Here is a 15653-nt window from a genome sequence, read left to right as displayed (position 1 = left end):
CCTAAATATGAGAATTTAGAACAAGTTGTTTTATCTCCTTCCAGTGTGAATCTGTACTATTATGTTTATTGAAATCAGACAAACATAATCTAACAATTTAATTTAATGGGATGACAGTAAAACAGTAGTAAAATTCTTGAGGAGAAATGCAATCATAAGTTTATTTCACTACTAAAGATGGGAAAGGCTTTGAAAACCTGAAATGCGAAAAGGTAGTCAGAGCAGGTATTGATACTTGCCTGAAATGCTGATAACATCATAATTTGGGTCAAATGAGACTATTTGATGTCAATCTTATGACAAATATGCCAGAAATTATGGAAACATAATTGATATAAATTGTAGGTATAGAAATTATATCTTTTATTTGTGTGTAGATTTTTATGGAATGCAGGGTCAAAGAAATAATTTATCATGGCTTATTTTTGTAGGAAAAGTTGAGGATATAAAATGTATAAGAATGGGACACTTCATGAAGAGAAAGGACAGGCCAAAAGTTAAGACTCCAGTATGTATTCCTAAGTTTTTGGTTTCCATTTTTATTAGTTAACATTTTGCAAACTGGACTTATATATACCTGATATTTCAGTTACAATTTATAGAAAATTTTCATGTTTTTGCAGTAATTCTTACAAAAAATTTTGTTTAAAAATGTTAATATTTGGAAATCTGTTTCAAGAACAGTTTTCTTACACTGAGTTTTGCAGTCACAAGAAGGGACACTGTGATGCTTCCATTTCTGTTGGAAAGACCTGGTTTAAATCCTATCTAAAATGCAAATGACCTTTTTATAAGATGAAACTTGAATAATGGAATGCAAATTTACTTATCTTAGGCAGATGGGCACAAAACAGATTGACCATATCAGAGGGAAAAGCACTGCTGCTCAAAATTCCCGTCCAAAAAACAAGGCCTTATGCTTGCACTGAAGGAGGAGTGAGCCAGTTTGTCTCAAGACCACCTGAATCACTTGGTGCTAAGCAAGGTACAATGTTGTTGTTATTATTATTACATGACACCTCCACGGAGTCCAGAGACTCATTGAGGGAGGACACCTACTCTACATCTCTGTCTCCACCAACCACAACTACACCAACGCCACTACCACCACTAGTATTTTCACGGACAATCACAAACATCCGTGCCCACAGCTGGATTTGAACCCGCAGCCTTTTGGCTGGAGAGTGGATACTCTAATCACTCAGCCAACCAGGCCGAGATGTTGTAAGAGCTTTAATCACAGTTTGGGGTGGACATATTCCATAGTGAAATGTCTCTCTGCATAGTTTTCTGTAAGCACTATACATTAATTCCTTAATTATGTTCTTAGATAATTTGTAACTTTTGCCAAAAACAGACTGGAATTTAGTTTGTATTAAATTTAACACATTTTATGTGCAATATAATTTATTAGTATGCTGGCAATAAATTTATGTTCACATTTGGCTGTAATTCCAATCAGCCAAGCTATATTTGACACAAGAAATTTGATAACTTTAATCCTTTCTTTTAGTATTACACAGTGATCAGCATTCATTTTTGAAATTATGGATTCTACAGCCATGTTAAAATAACTCTTTTTATTATCCCGACATTTCGATCTTCATATCAAGATCATCATCTGGAGCATACATAAATATACAAGACAAGCTGCGTTACATTTCAAACCGTAAGCTAGAGAAACAATGATTTGATCACATGCTACTCACTGGCATGACCTCTAGTGAAAAAAAAATAATAAATAAATAAATAATTACATCAAGCTAGTTTTAATTTATGATTACATGAATAACAAATCCAAGCTTACAGAAAGAACTTAGCCGCTACACAAAACCAGCTACAAAAGGAAAAAATGGAACTTTCAAGCTATGTAAACACAGCTATCTGGATAATCCTGGAGAAGATTACTGACAACACGGCGAACCACATGCTCCAAACGAAGAAAGAAAATCTAATTTCCAAATTCCAAAGACTAAAAGATCGAAAGAACCAGCCGCCATATTCAAATTTCTCCACAATGAACAATAACAACCAACCAGAAGCAAGAAACAACAGGAGCCACCAATCACCTACAGGCAACAGTAATATAGTTAACCTATCCAACCATGCTTTGAACAAAGATGAAATCTCGATACTTAACAAAGGTTTAAATTATGCCATAGCACCCAAATCGATAAACAAACTTGAATTTATTTGTAATATTGAAAGAGGCCTAAGACTCATCCCAAATAACTTAGCAGAAAAAATACGTTTAGAAACTGCCAACATTTTAAATCATAACAAAACAATAAGAAAATCTAATTTCCAAATTCCAAAGACTAAAAGATCGAAAGAACCAGCCGCCATATTCAAATTTCTCCACAATGAACAATAACAACCAACCAGAAGCAAGAAACAACAGGAGCCACCAATCACCTACAGGTAACAGTAATATAGTTAACCTATCCAACCATGCTTTGAACAAAGATGAAATCTCGATACTTAACAAAGGTTTAAATTATGCCATAGCACCCAAATCGATAAACAAACTTGAATTTATTTGTAATATTGAAAGAGGCCTAAGACTCATCCCAAATAACTTAGCAGAAAAAATACGTTTAGAAACTGCCAACATTTTAAATCATAACAAAACAATAACAAGCAATCTAACTAAACAAGAATTAACAGTGATAAAATCACTAAAGTTAAATCCGAACATCTTAATAACCAGGGCAGATAAAGGAAATGCCACCGTTATCTTAAACCGAACCACGTATGTGGAAAAAATGAACCTGCTGGTCTTGGACAACTATAACCCAACTAATAGAATAAAAAAGAAAACGGAGAATCTACTTAAGTCAATTACCACATGGCCCAAAGATACGGTCAAAAAATTATTTCCACACTACGATCGTTCCCTGAGAATTTACAGGCTACCGAAAATTCACAAAGAAAGTCGAAGGGATTGATAGCCCGACTTATTACTTAGCCAAAAAATTAACGGCAACACTCAAGGAGTTGGTAGGTCATTCCCCCTCCTATATCAAAAACACACAACACTTCATAAACATCATCAAAGACATTACATTAGAAAAAGATGATCTATTAGTCAGTTTTGACGTTTCTGTCCTCTTTACGAATGTCTCAATCAAAGACACAATTCTTCTTTTACAGAACAAGTTTCCTCCAGATATCACGGTGCTCTTGCGCATGTATTACGTTCTGGTTATTTTGTATGGCAAAACGCTTTCTACCTACAAAAAGAAGGCACAGCCATGGGCTCGCCATTATCCCCCCCCCCCCCCCCCCCCCCACCACCGATTGCTGACTTTTATATGGAACATTTTGAACAACTTGCTTTAGGTTCCTCCCCTTTAAAACCCAAAGTCTGGCTTAGATACGTTGACAATGTTTTTGCGATCTGGTCTCATGGCTGATAGACACTAGACACATTCCTTAGCCACCTAAACAAGCAACACAAACGTATACAGTTCACAATTGAGATTGAAAAACATAACACACTGCCGTTTTTAGATACACTTGTCACACGTCTTCCCTCGGGCAATCTTTCCTTCACTGTTTACCAGAAACCGACACATACTGGCCAATATATACACATAAACTCCTACCACCACCCAACAAAACTTGCTCCAATGAACAGGCACTGAAAAACGAATTTAAATGATCACCAATATTTTTCAAAAAAATGGATACAGCCAAAACAAAATTCTCCAAAACCTCAATAAAAAACAAAGACAAACTAGACTACAGTAAAACTATAACCATTCCCTACATTAAAGGGACATCAGACAAAATAGAGTACTACAGAAATACAACCTCAACGCCACCTTTAAACCTCCTGCAAAATTAGAAAGCTTACTCAACTCATCCAAGGACCCACTCCCTCTGCTGGCCCACCCTGGAGTATACCGTATTTACTGCACCTGTAACATACCATACATAGGAGAAACAGGATGCACAATTCCGATCAGACAAAAAGAACATAAACGACACATCAAATATAATAATTATGGTGAAGCTGGCCTTTCTGATCATGCCCTGTGAACACCTTATATAGAATTGACTGGAAAAACACTGGTATGAACGCAAATTTAAGGAAGCTTGTGAGATCGTTATCAACTACCCCAATCTAAACAATAATGATGGTCTAAAAATCCTATACATATGGAAGGCATATATTCATCCCACGAATCCTTCCTTTCTAAGAACAACTATAAACAGGACTGTAGAAAATCCAGGATCCTAAATCTAAAATAACAACTTTAATACTAAAAAATAGGACATCACTGTTAAAGAAAAAATCTATAAGAAAGAATGTTTATTCGTGTTGTAATTTATTATTATTATTTTTTTTTTAAATCAAAAATAACAATTTTAATAATAGAAATAGGACATCACTGTTACTGGAAGGAAAACCATCTGTTAGCAAGAATGTTTATTCTTGTAATCATAATCTAGCTTGATGTAATTATTACTTTTATTTTATTTTTTTAAACATTAATTTTATTACTTTATTTTTTTTCACCAGAGGTCATGCCAGTGAGTAGCATGTGATCAAATCATTGTTTCTCTAGCTTATGGTTTGAAATGTAATGCAGCTTGTCTTGTATATTTATGTATGCTCCAGATGATGATCTTGATATGAAGATCGAAATGTCGGGATAATAAAGAGTTATTTTAACACGGTTGTAGAATCCATAATTTCAAAAATGAAGGATTAATTACTTTAATGTATTTTAGGTGAAATATGCTCATGGAAGATAAACATATAGTATATTTGAGCTATAGATGGGTTAAGATTAAATAATCCATTGTCTTCTACAGAAACCAAAAACATGGAATGTTTCAAGCCAGTTCAGGTTTCTGGTAATTAATAGTCATACCCAGGGCAAGTCCACATTCTTAGCCGAGTGGCTATGCACTTCACAACCATACGCCTGGGAAAGGAGTGTCCTGTGTTCGATTCCTGTCACTGACGTGAGGAGCTAAGGATCTTTTTCAGACGTAGCCAAGTTAGTCAGTCTTGGACATGGACTGCAGCGTTTTTCTCCCCAGTGTATCAGGTGATTTTCCTCCTGCAAGCAGGCAAACCGGCCCCGTGAACATACCTCTACAGACATAGGATACCTCCAGGAATGAGGAGTAACCAACCTATTCTGTAGAATTTCGGTTCTGAATGCCTACATGGTCTACGCATGAGTGTAAATTAGGATAGACCCAAGGCAAAGGAATTTCATATTTTTATGTGGTTCCCATCGATGAAAGCTTTATTTGTAAAGCTATAGTACACTGGTGTCCAAAGGTAAGGACGAACTACATTTTAACCTGTATATGAAAAAAGTTCACGACTACAGCCAAATGTGAACATAAATTTATTGCCAGCATACTAATAAATTATATCACATATAAAATGAGTCAAATTTCATACAAACTAAATTGGAGTACTTTTTTTTTTTTGGCAAAAAGTTACAAATTTTTAAGGACATAATTAAGGAATTAATGTATAGTGCTTAAAGAAAACTATTCAGAGAGACATTTTACTATGGAATATGTCCACCCCAAACTGTGCAGCTCTTACAACATTGTATCATGCTTAGTACCAAGTGATTCAGGAGTTCTTGGGGCAAACTGGCCCACTCCTCCTTCAGAGCAAGGAAAGGCGTTTGTTTTCTGGATAGGAATTTTGAGCGGTGTGTCTTCCTATTACACCCCAAATGTGTTCTATGGGGGTTGAGATCGGGGGTGCCTGCTGGCCACTTGATTCAATTAATATCTTCAGTCTCAAGAAGTATCTCTACCCTTTTGGTGTATGATGTGGTTGTGGCATTGTCATCCATAAAATTGAATTTTTCTTCTATAGCACCATGGAACAATCAAACGTGATGTTGAAGAACTGCATTGTAATATCAGTCATAGTCCCTTTTTCTACCACTTGTAGCCCGGTGCATCCATTAAGCATAATGTCTCCCCACACCATGACCCCAGCACTGTCATGTCTATCCCTTTCAAGAACACTCTTGCGATAGTAAGTACTAGCTTCACTTTTTTTATGGGAACAGATTGACACCACTCGCCTTCTCCTGGCCAACACTAATGAAGCTGTCTATGCATTAGAAGAGCTTGCTGCAATCGTGGATGTCGACATTTTTGGACAGTCCTTTCCGAAATCTCGAATGCAAAGAATTTCAAAGAATAAATACGATGTTGACACATCAAGAAATATGAAAACTACAAAAAATCTCAGCTTCCAAGCGTCAGCTACCTCCAAACACATTATTAAACTTATCTTCCTCCACCCTGAAGTAATTAGTGCACTCGCACCTGGCCATAACTACGCACTAGCACCTAAAAAAAATTCCAGTAGAAGAAATAATGATTCAAGTAGAACAAGATGTCCACAGCATTCCCAACCATATTGTAATAACATCAGACTGGATGTAGGCAATGTGCTCACTCTTGCTAAACCACCAAAAAGCAAATTATCAAGAAAATTATTAAGCCCTGCAAGAAATCAAAAACAACAAAATAGTAATTACCAAAGTGGATAAGGGAAATGCCACTGTGATTTTAAACCATTTAGATTACACAAATAAGCTTGCCTACTAACTTCTAGATCGTTCTACCTAACTCCATATGATCCCACCAGCACACAAATCAGAACACTTCATTGGCTCCTTAAAAGGTTACCTCTTGGCCTGTGGAAGTCACAAACAAATTTTAGAACCCCACCACCCGATTTAAGGACTATCAAAAATCCATAAACAAAATGTGCCATTATGTCCCATTGTGGATGGCATTGATTCACCCACCTACAAATTGGCCAGACATTTCCAAAGTGCTCGCACAATATACTGGCAACACACCTTCATACAAAAAATAACATAGCCCACTTTAAAGCCACTATAGAAACTCTCACACTCCAACACACAGATATAATGGTCAGCTTTGATGTCTTCACTAATTACCCACTCAAAGATACCTTAGACCTCATTCAAGCCGTATATCATATTTCCTCCTAATATCTCAGTGCTGTTTCAGTTCATCGTGAATTCAGGATAGTTTGTTTGGTAAGAAACATTCTATAAACAGATGGAGGGGAACAACCATGCCCCCCCCAGCCAACTTCTTCATGGAGACCTTTGAAGAAAAAGCCTTAAACTCTGTCCCACATAAACCCACTGTCTGGCTACGATACATAAATATGATGTGTTCTCCATTTGGCCACATGGCCTGAATATGCTTAACAGTTTCTTAACACATCTAAACATCCCAGGATCCAGTTTATCTTAGAAAAAGAAAACAACAACAGTCTCCCATTCCTAGACACTGATTACATCCCAGCCTGATGGATCCCTAGTATTCTCTGTCTACAGAAAACCTACACATGCAGGCAGATACATTCACCAGCACCCACTCCTTCCCCCTCAACAATATGGGATTATAAAAACCTTATATAACAGAACAAAATTAATCAATTCTGATAACAGTGCACTAATTACTGAACTTGACCATATCCTCAGCACTTTCTTAGCCATGGCTGGAAACCCCCAAAAATATTACAACGCCGTAACTGCAACCCTTCCACCTTCAGAGCAGAGATTACTCAAGATCTATCACCATTTCATATATCCAGGGCACATCCAAAAAAATGGACAAAAATCCTAAGAAAATACAATCTTACAACCAGTTACAGACCACATATGAAATTGGCATCTCTTATCTGCTCCATCAAAGACCAGCCACATTCCCTAGACCTACCAGGTCCCTTGCAGTTGCAAACTGTCCTATTATGGCCAAACAGGTAGAACAGCTAATATATCAGAATTTCCAAACACAAGGACTACAACCAGAACTCAAGACTCGACACACAGGACTTACTGACCCTGCTTTGGACACTCACCACAGAGTATGCTGGAAGAAGGTCACTCTATTACACCACAGCAGACAAATATTGAAATGCTATTTCTCGAATCTGCTTCAGCTCTGAAAAAGTTTTCCGACCTCAACAAATTTGAATGCGTGAGACTGCCCCAAATTTGGGAAGCATACATGTTCTAAGACCTTCAGCCCAATGGCCAAGACTACTCAATTCAGACCATTAGGGGATTCCATTTAGAACTCCAGGCCTGACTTTAGTTGACTTTCTTCAGTCCAGTGTTAGTGCCTGTGTGCACGTATGATTGTTTTTGTGATCCCTAATGATGGCAATGTAACATTGCCGAAATATAGGAAAGTATTAAAGTTTTTCAACGTATACTCCCTGATGATGACAATGTAACATTGCTGAAATATAGGAAAGTATTAAAGTTTTTCAACGTATACTACAATAATTAATATTGTAGTATACATTTGTTATTTCTGGAAAAATACTAGTTATTAGTGATTGTAAGCATACCACTTTTATGTCAATCAATTGTCGTCTAGAATTGAATGAAAGATTAAAACAACTCTCATCTGTAAAGAGTACATTAGCCCATTAGTGTCTTGTCCAATTTTTATGAATACAATACCACTGAAAACATGCCCTACAATAAGCTGGATAAAGGGATGCCGACTACAAACCTTCGGGTGTATAGGCTTACTTGACACAGATGTCTTGCCATAGCTTGTCGAGATTGAATGGAGCTGACTTGCTGTTGTTTGTCAATTATGTTTTGCTGTTATAACCAAAAATCTGGTTTGAAATGCTGCCCAGAGCCTAGATACAATGCTGTGTGTGATTCCAAACTCTGGCAATATTGTCTTTAAGGTTTCTACGAGGGTGGTCTGAAAAGTTCTTGGCCTAACAATGAAAAAATGAATTTATAATTTCAAAATTATTTTTATTTTTCAGCATAATCTCCCTTAAGACTAATACATTTATTCCACCGATGCTCCAACACCATTATCCTGTCCCTGTAATGGTTCTCAGTAGGATCTGCAAAATACCCCTCTACAGCTGCAATCACCTCTTGATTCGAAGAAAAATGCTGACTAGCGAGGAAGAGTTTTGGTTTTGAGAAGAGATGGATGGCAGAGGGAACCAAACATGGGGAATAGGAGTAGATGTTCCAACAATTCATAGTGCAGATCCCTTAATTTTCCTATCGCCAAAACACCTTTGTGGGCAGGTGCGTTGTCCTAATGAAAGATAATTTTTTTCTTCTACAAACCAGGTGTTTTCTCATGAATTTTTTCGTCTAGTCTGGTTAAAAGATCGCAATAATATTATCCAGTTATTGTTTTACCCTTTTCTAGATAATAAACAAAATGCCTTTAGCATCCCAAAACACTGATGCCATGACCTTTTCTGATAATGGAACAGACTTTGTCTTCTTTGGCACTGAATAAACGGCTTCTGTCCACTCTTTTGACTGTGACTGTTGTTTGGATTCTGGTGTGTAATAGTGAATCCAAGTCTCCTCCATAGTAATAAATCGATGCACAAAGTCAGTTTTATTCTTGTTAAAACGCTCCAAGCACTGTTCAGAGATTTTCATGCGAGTGTGTTTTTGATTTGCTGTGAGCAACCGTGGTGCCCATCTTGCGCAAGCTTTTTCATTTGCAATTCTTCATGCAAAATATATCCTACACATTCTTTTGAAATGCCTATACAGTGTTCTCCCCAGAAATATTTATCAGCTGGGTGGAATGAAGCATTAGCCAGACATACAGAAATTTTGAATGAGTTAAGAAAGACTCTTTTTTTCATAACAAATTAAAATAGTAATTTTATTAGAAATTACTTCAAACAAGGATAATATTTTATATAGTAATTATAACAAAGAAGACTAGGGTTTTTCTTATTTTCTCATTAAGTAATGAAAAAACTTGTAATGCTCACAGCTTAAAATTCTATACATTAATTCTTCTCTTCTTAGAAGCCCAGTTGTCAGCAGCTTTTTTGCAATTAAAATCTGTTGGATCTGGTCCCTCCAGTGAAATCAGCATCAGATTATTTAGAGTGTTCTGACTGATGTGATTCCTCATACAGGTTTTTATCATTTTTAATGCAGAGAAACCCCTTTCACATTCAGCTGTGCTCATAGGTATGGCCAGTTCAACAGCAGCTAGTTTTGCTAAATTTGGAAAAGACATCTTTGAGCTCAGATGTTGTTGCTGATTTCTGCAGTATTTGTCTTAGATCTAGATTTTTGTATGAGTGTCCATTAATCATTTTTGATGCAACTGCCCATTCTGGTTTAGTACTTTCAGGACTTCCATTTCTAGAATAATAATCAAAAAGAATCTCAGAAGCCTTACGTTGATCATGACTTTCTGCATTGAAAAGTCTTGAAAAGCAGGAAATGATTGGCATATCTGGAAATCTTGTTTCTAAGTTTTTAATAACTGTGCCCATGTATTTATTATATATTGTAGTCTTAAACATAATAACATTAGAATCTGAGTAATCAATGTGAAGGTCTGACCAATCACCTGAAAGATGCTGATGGAGATTTTGAAAATGACTGCCAGGAGTGTCTTTCATTTCCATGATGGATAGTTTTCTGACTCTAGTTAGTTAAGTCAACATCTTGCCTTTGCCATGATCTAGACAAGTTAGATAAATGCAGTAACACATCTGAAAGCATCATTAGTGAAGCTACAAAATTGTATGTTCTGATATATTTACTTAAACCTTCAGCTGTGATATCATTTCATTCGGTGGCCTCTCTTTCCAATGCAGCTATAACACTCACCATGCATTCTGTTAGAGACTGTATTGCAGAATTATGAGATATTCATCTAGTGTCACTAGCCATTTTAAGTTTAATCTGAGGATTGTTCAGTATATTTTGCATTTGGGTTAAACCAGCCATCCTGACTGAGGAATTTTGGAAGAAGAAAAACAATTGCCTTAAGATATCATTAAACATGACTAAATAAGGCACTTCAGCAGCTGCTTGGGCACTAGCAAATGCCAGTTGGTGGTTTACACAATGACAGTTGGCCATGAGTCCATCTGTTTTATCTTTGAGCAGTTTTGCAACTTCCTTTTGCTTTCCAATCATGACAGCTGCTCCATCAGATCCTAGGTCCACCAGATTACAAATTTTTAAGCTTAGACTGTCAAGGGCTTCAATTACTTTGTTAGTTATAGTCTTAGCTTTGCCATCAATGATATTGCAAGTTGATACAAAACTAACCCTGACCTCTTTTCTAAGTTGATAAACATATTTAATGTACCCAATCAGCAGTTTTAAAACTGAGATGTCTGTAGTTTCATCACATAAAACACTGAAATAATCTGCAGAATGTATATTTTTCAGTATTTCAGATCTAATTTCTGATGCTAAAATATCAATCAACTCTTGCATTATTCTTTCTGAGGTATAATGTGCATTTTTACAAATGTTAAGATGTTCTAAGTAGGAACAGCCCATAGCTTGCAAAGAGAACACAACACTTTTGTGTTCTCTTACAATAGAAAAAAAAGTCAGTGCAGGAAAATTAAGTGTGAACTCATGTAAATATTAAAGTAGTCAATGTTATAATATCTGCTTATTTTCTATAACACATTTTAGGAATGTTAGTCAAGTGAGTAATATTTATTATCCGACTAGTTTCACTGATTTTTGCTATCGGCATCTTCAGGGATATGTTTGTATCCCTGAAGGGTGAAAATAATGTTAATAGATGTCATTATGTGTACAGCTGTTCGAATGGAGGAAAAAGAGAATATAACTTCTTTTAGGAGGAATATTAAAGCAAGATCAGTATTGCAATCTTAAAATTTTAATTCAATCCATAATTAATATGGGCTTAATGAAAAGCATCACAGTAATTAGATATATTGTTTTGTTACACTGATGTTATTACATAAGCTAACATTAACACAATAGAGTTCCCAGCACCAAGTATGGATTTTACTCTGAGGTGGCATGGTTTAATGAGTTAATTACTTGTTGATATGTCAGCAGTGAACACCAATTTATGTTGATAGACCACTGAATATAGTTGTGAAATAAAGAAGGGGAAAATGCAAATACATGAGGCCTTTCCTTATGATGATTCACTCATATAATTTTCACTAATGGCCAGTGCTCATTTATATGATGCCACCAAGAATTAACCAATATATATATGTGTTCATGGACTAAGTTTGTTTATGACATTGCTCACTGCATCTCTTCCTGTTTCAGTGTTTCTCTGTGAATTGCAAACTGCTTTAACTGTTATTTTATTTTATTGTTAATGGCAGATAAAAATCAAAGTAAGGGTACTGTTGTTTCCATCAAATAGAAGTTAACTTGTAAGCCAATTACACTAGATATCAAAATTAAGATTATTAAATTTAGTGAAAAGGCATATTTTAATCATGTTTTTATTATAAAGAAATATACAAAGAGAAGAAAAGATGACTTAAATTTGTGTATTTAACATTTCTAACTTTTTTTATTTGCTGACTGACTTAAATAAATGCTGTTATTTATACACATACATGAACAGCTTCAAAATGTTATCAAGCCATTACATATTTACAAGTGAAAAAAAAAAAAAAGGAAAATAGAGGGCAATGATTCACTGTACAGCAGTGGTCTTGGATCCTAATGTGTTGTATGACTGGGTTACATCTGTATCGCAGATCTAAAATACTGGTATGACATACCAAGAGGCAGAATATGAATGTTACGTAATTCTAGCCCACCTTAATTTATAGAACAAAGTTAAGCTATTCGCATAAACTGATAGTTTGTTTAGCACAGTAGTAGAAATGATGACCATTTCAGCAGTAATGAGATTACATTTACAAGTGATCTCTGATTTGTTCTTCCATGGCTCTGATCTCTTCTTGTGCTGGTATCCAAACACGAATTTTCTGTATAATTGGTATAGATTTATACAGTTTATTAAGTTTATGAGCTTTAAATTTACTTTTACAAAACTATTATAACATTATATAACATATGCTTTCCCTTCCGTGGGGATGGGTACAGTTGGACTGTATCTGTGCTCAGTGCATTGACCTAAGAGCTGCTTATGACATACAGCAGGTTGTTTGCTATCTTGACCTCTCTGGTCAGCCATTCTTCTACTCTGTGGTGTTTTGTCCTTTCAGTATGTAAGTGCAATTGGCTCTCGACTTTCTCTATCTCTTATTCATCATCAGTAGTGCCCATTGGTGGAAAGCTCTGGGTTCAAATTCCATGTAGAATGCAAAGAGCTTTTATAAGGCTTTTCAGTTGAACATGCGTTTTTCCAGTCTTATAGGGAGACAGCAGTATGTGCTTCTTGGAACCTCAGCTATTTCTTCTTGCAAAATAAAACAACTAGCCAGAGAAAATATGATTAACAGACATGATGCTTTTCTATCATGAAATCTTACCATGTTGCACCATCATGTTATTTGTGGTTTGAGCCAATAGAGTACAATTTAGTCATCTAAGTCCTAGTTGCCAGCACAGCCTTGTTTGTTCAGCACCCAGTTGGTATGAACTAACAGTGTGCACCACAACATGAAGGTGAGGGTTGGGCATTAGGTCAGAAGTCCAGTCAGTTCTCTGCATTCCTTAGAGGCAGTGTGGAGGTCTCCTCTTAGTTATTTGGCTTTGACCTTTATGGAACCCCACTAGCAGTAAATGTATTTTTCAAACATTCAGTGATTTTCTTCTTTGTATGGCAAGAAAATATCAAATAATAATAAAAATATGTAGATTTTTCTTTTTCATTCAGTGATTGTTTTGAAAAATCAAAGAAAGAAAGAACATTGTTAATAACACTTTATTCTGAAACTAAGTACACAAGATTATTTTCTTTTGTTTTGTTCAGCTATTTTTGCTAACTAAAAATCAGAATATTGATAACAGTGATATTAATAATTGATAGTATTAGTTGCCTGTTACACAGAGAGCCTAGCAAGTATGTGATTTATTTCATAACTGCTTGTTTCAATTTGTAATGCATGAATCTAGGAAATGGGGAGGGGGAAGAACTTAGCTGTAAATACTATAGATAACATACATTATTATAAATGTCATGATTTGTTTTCTGTCCTGTACAAGTCCAGGTATCTGTGACCATTCCAAGGAATGATTTATAAATAGAATTATAAATACACAAGGCATAATTTATATGAAATAGCATACATTTTAATAAAGGATGATCTTTGCAATTATTTGAGGAAGTAATTGTTTTACGAAAGTAATTATCTTCAGTAAAGAATTTTGTGAACAAAAAAACTGAATGGTCTAATCGTAATTCATCAATATCACCCCCCCCCCCACAAAAAAATATTCTGACATTTCTTTTTATAGATTTATACAAGATTTATGGGCAATATTGACGATAACCATACCCCCCCCCCCAGTATTTTGAGAATAGTTTTATTTTCTCCTGCTATTAATAACAAACTATAATTTATATGATAAAAAGACTAGAAATGTAAAAATATATTGTATGCATTTAGTCTTTACCTTTATTAAAATTACAGCCACACTGTATATACTGTAAGGAGCTATACATTTTGTGTTAGTAGCACTGGCTCTGAGACAAGTCTCTACCTGACCAGTTTCCCATGAAGAATAGCATTATGTGTGTCGGAAAGGATGTGTGTTTTGCATTATGGAATACTAAAGGTTGATTAGTCATGAGTCTCTATATAAGTTGTTTACACTTGTTTGAAAGGATTAAGCAAGAATATAATTTCTTGGCAATTTAATTTAATTTGTATCTGAGTGAAAAAAAATTTATTCTTCTTTTATAAATTTTGTCAGTTGAACAAATTAAATTCATAATAAATTAAGTTTGACAAATAGGGTTTGTCAAAATGCCAACAATAACTTGCTTGTACACTGTTGATGGAGAACTTCCCATTTTATTATACAAGCAATGGTTTGCTGTTATTTCACTAAATGGAAGAAAGTATGTTTTCTACACCTCAGTTTCCTTTGTATGTGTATGCTTATCATACACATACAAATTAGCATAAAATGCTTATCAAAATGGTTATCATTTTAGATAAGCATTTTGATTAAATTTTACCATCATCATCATCATCATCATCAAATTCCTGCCATGTACCCTCAAGGGGTGTACAGGATATGATAGTACTACATGAAAAAAATTACATCATTATTAATTTCCTATCTACAATTTTCCTCCAAATCAGTCTGTTACTTGTCAACACTCCAACATTATCAGATCTTATATTTCTATCATCTAAAGCATTTTGTACCGTATCAATCCACCTATATCTTGTTCTTCCTCTGGGTCGTTTTGCTGCCAACCTGGCAGAGAACACTTGTTTTGCTAATCTTTCCTCGCCCATTCTGTTTAAGTGACCATACTACCTAAGATTAGATCTGCTAACGCATTCCTGGATGCTGACAATGTCAAGTTCTTTCTTAATATCCTCGTTTTTAATATGATATTGCCATTGATGCCATCTGTTCACACCTATAATCTTTCTCAGGACTGTCATATCTGTAGTCTCTAGTCTTTGGTCAAGTGTTTTACTTCTTACCCAGCTCTCAGATCCATAAGTTAAAACTGGTTTGAACACTGTCTTGTACACAGCTAATTTAGTGTTCCGACTGATTTCTCTCTTATTCCATATGAATTTATTCAATTGACTTCCCACCATACCAGCTTTGCTGATTCTGTTGTCTATTTCTATATTTAATTTACCATCTTCAGTAAAAATCGTGCCTAAATAGCTGAAATGTTTTACTTGT

General features: G+C 35.3%; 1 protein-coding gene across 2 annotated transcripts in view; it reads left to right on the top strand.

Moving 5' to 3' along the window:
* Nucleotides 1–15653, top strand: part of Kdm5 (Lysine demethylase 5) — a 561081-nt gene that overhangs the window by 123505 nt on the left and 421923 nt on the right. For both annotated transcript variants that reach the window (XM_090393222.1, XM_090393221.1), the window contains one exon: nt 432–508. In XM_090393222.1, the coding sequence (XP_090249348.1) occupies nt 432–508 (77 nt within the window). The remainder of the gene's footprint in view (nt 1–431; nt 509–15653) is intronic.

Source organism: Typopeltis vanoorti, chromosome 5 (genome assembly GCF_054136105.1).
Source record: "Typopeltis vanoorti isolate ZY-2024b chromosome 5, IOZ_Tvanoo_1.0, whole genome shotgun sequence".
NCBI lineage: Eukaryota > Metazoa > Arthropoda > Arachnida > Uropygi > Thelyphonidae > Typopeltis > Typopeltis vanoorti.
Note: the sequence above shows the minus strand (reverse complement) of the source record. Positions and strands in the feature narration are given on the sequence as shown.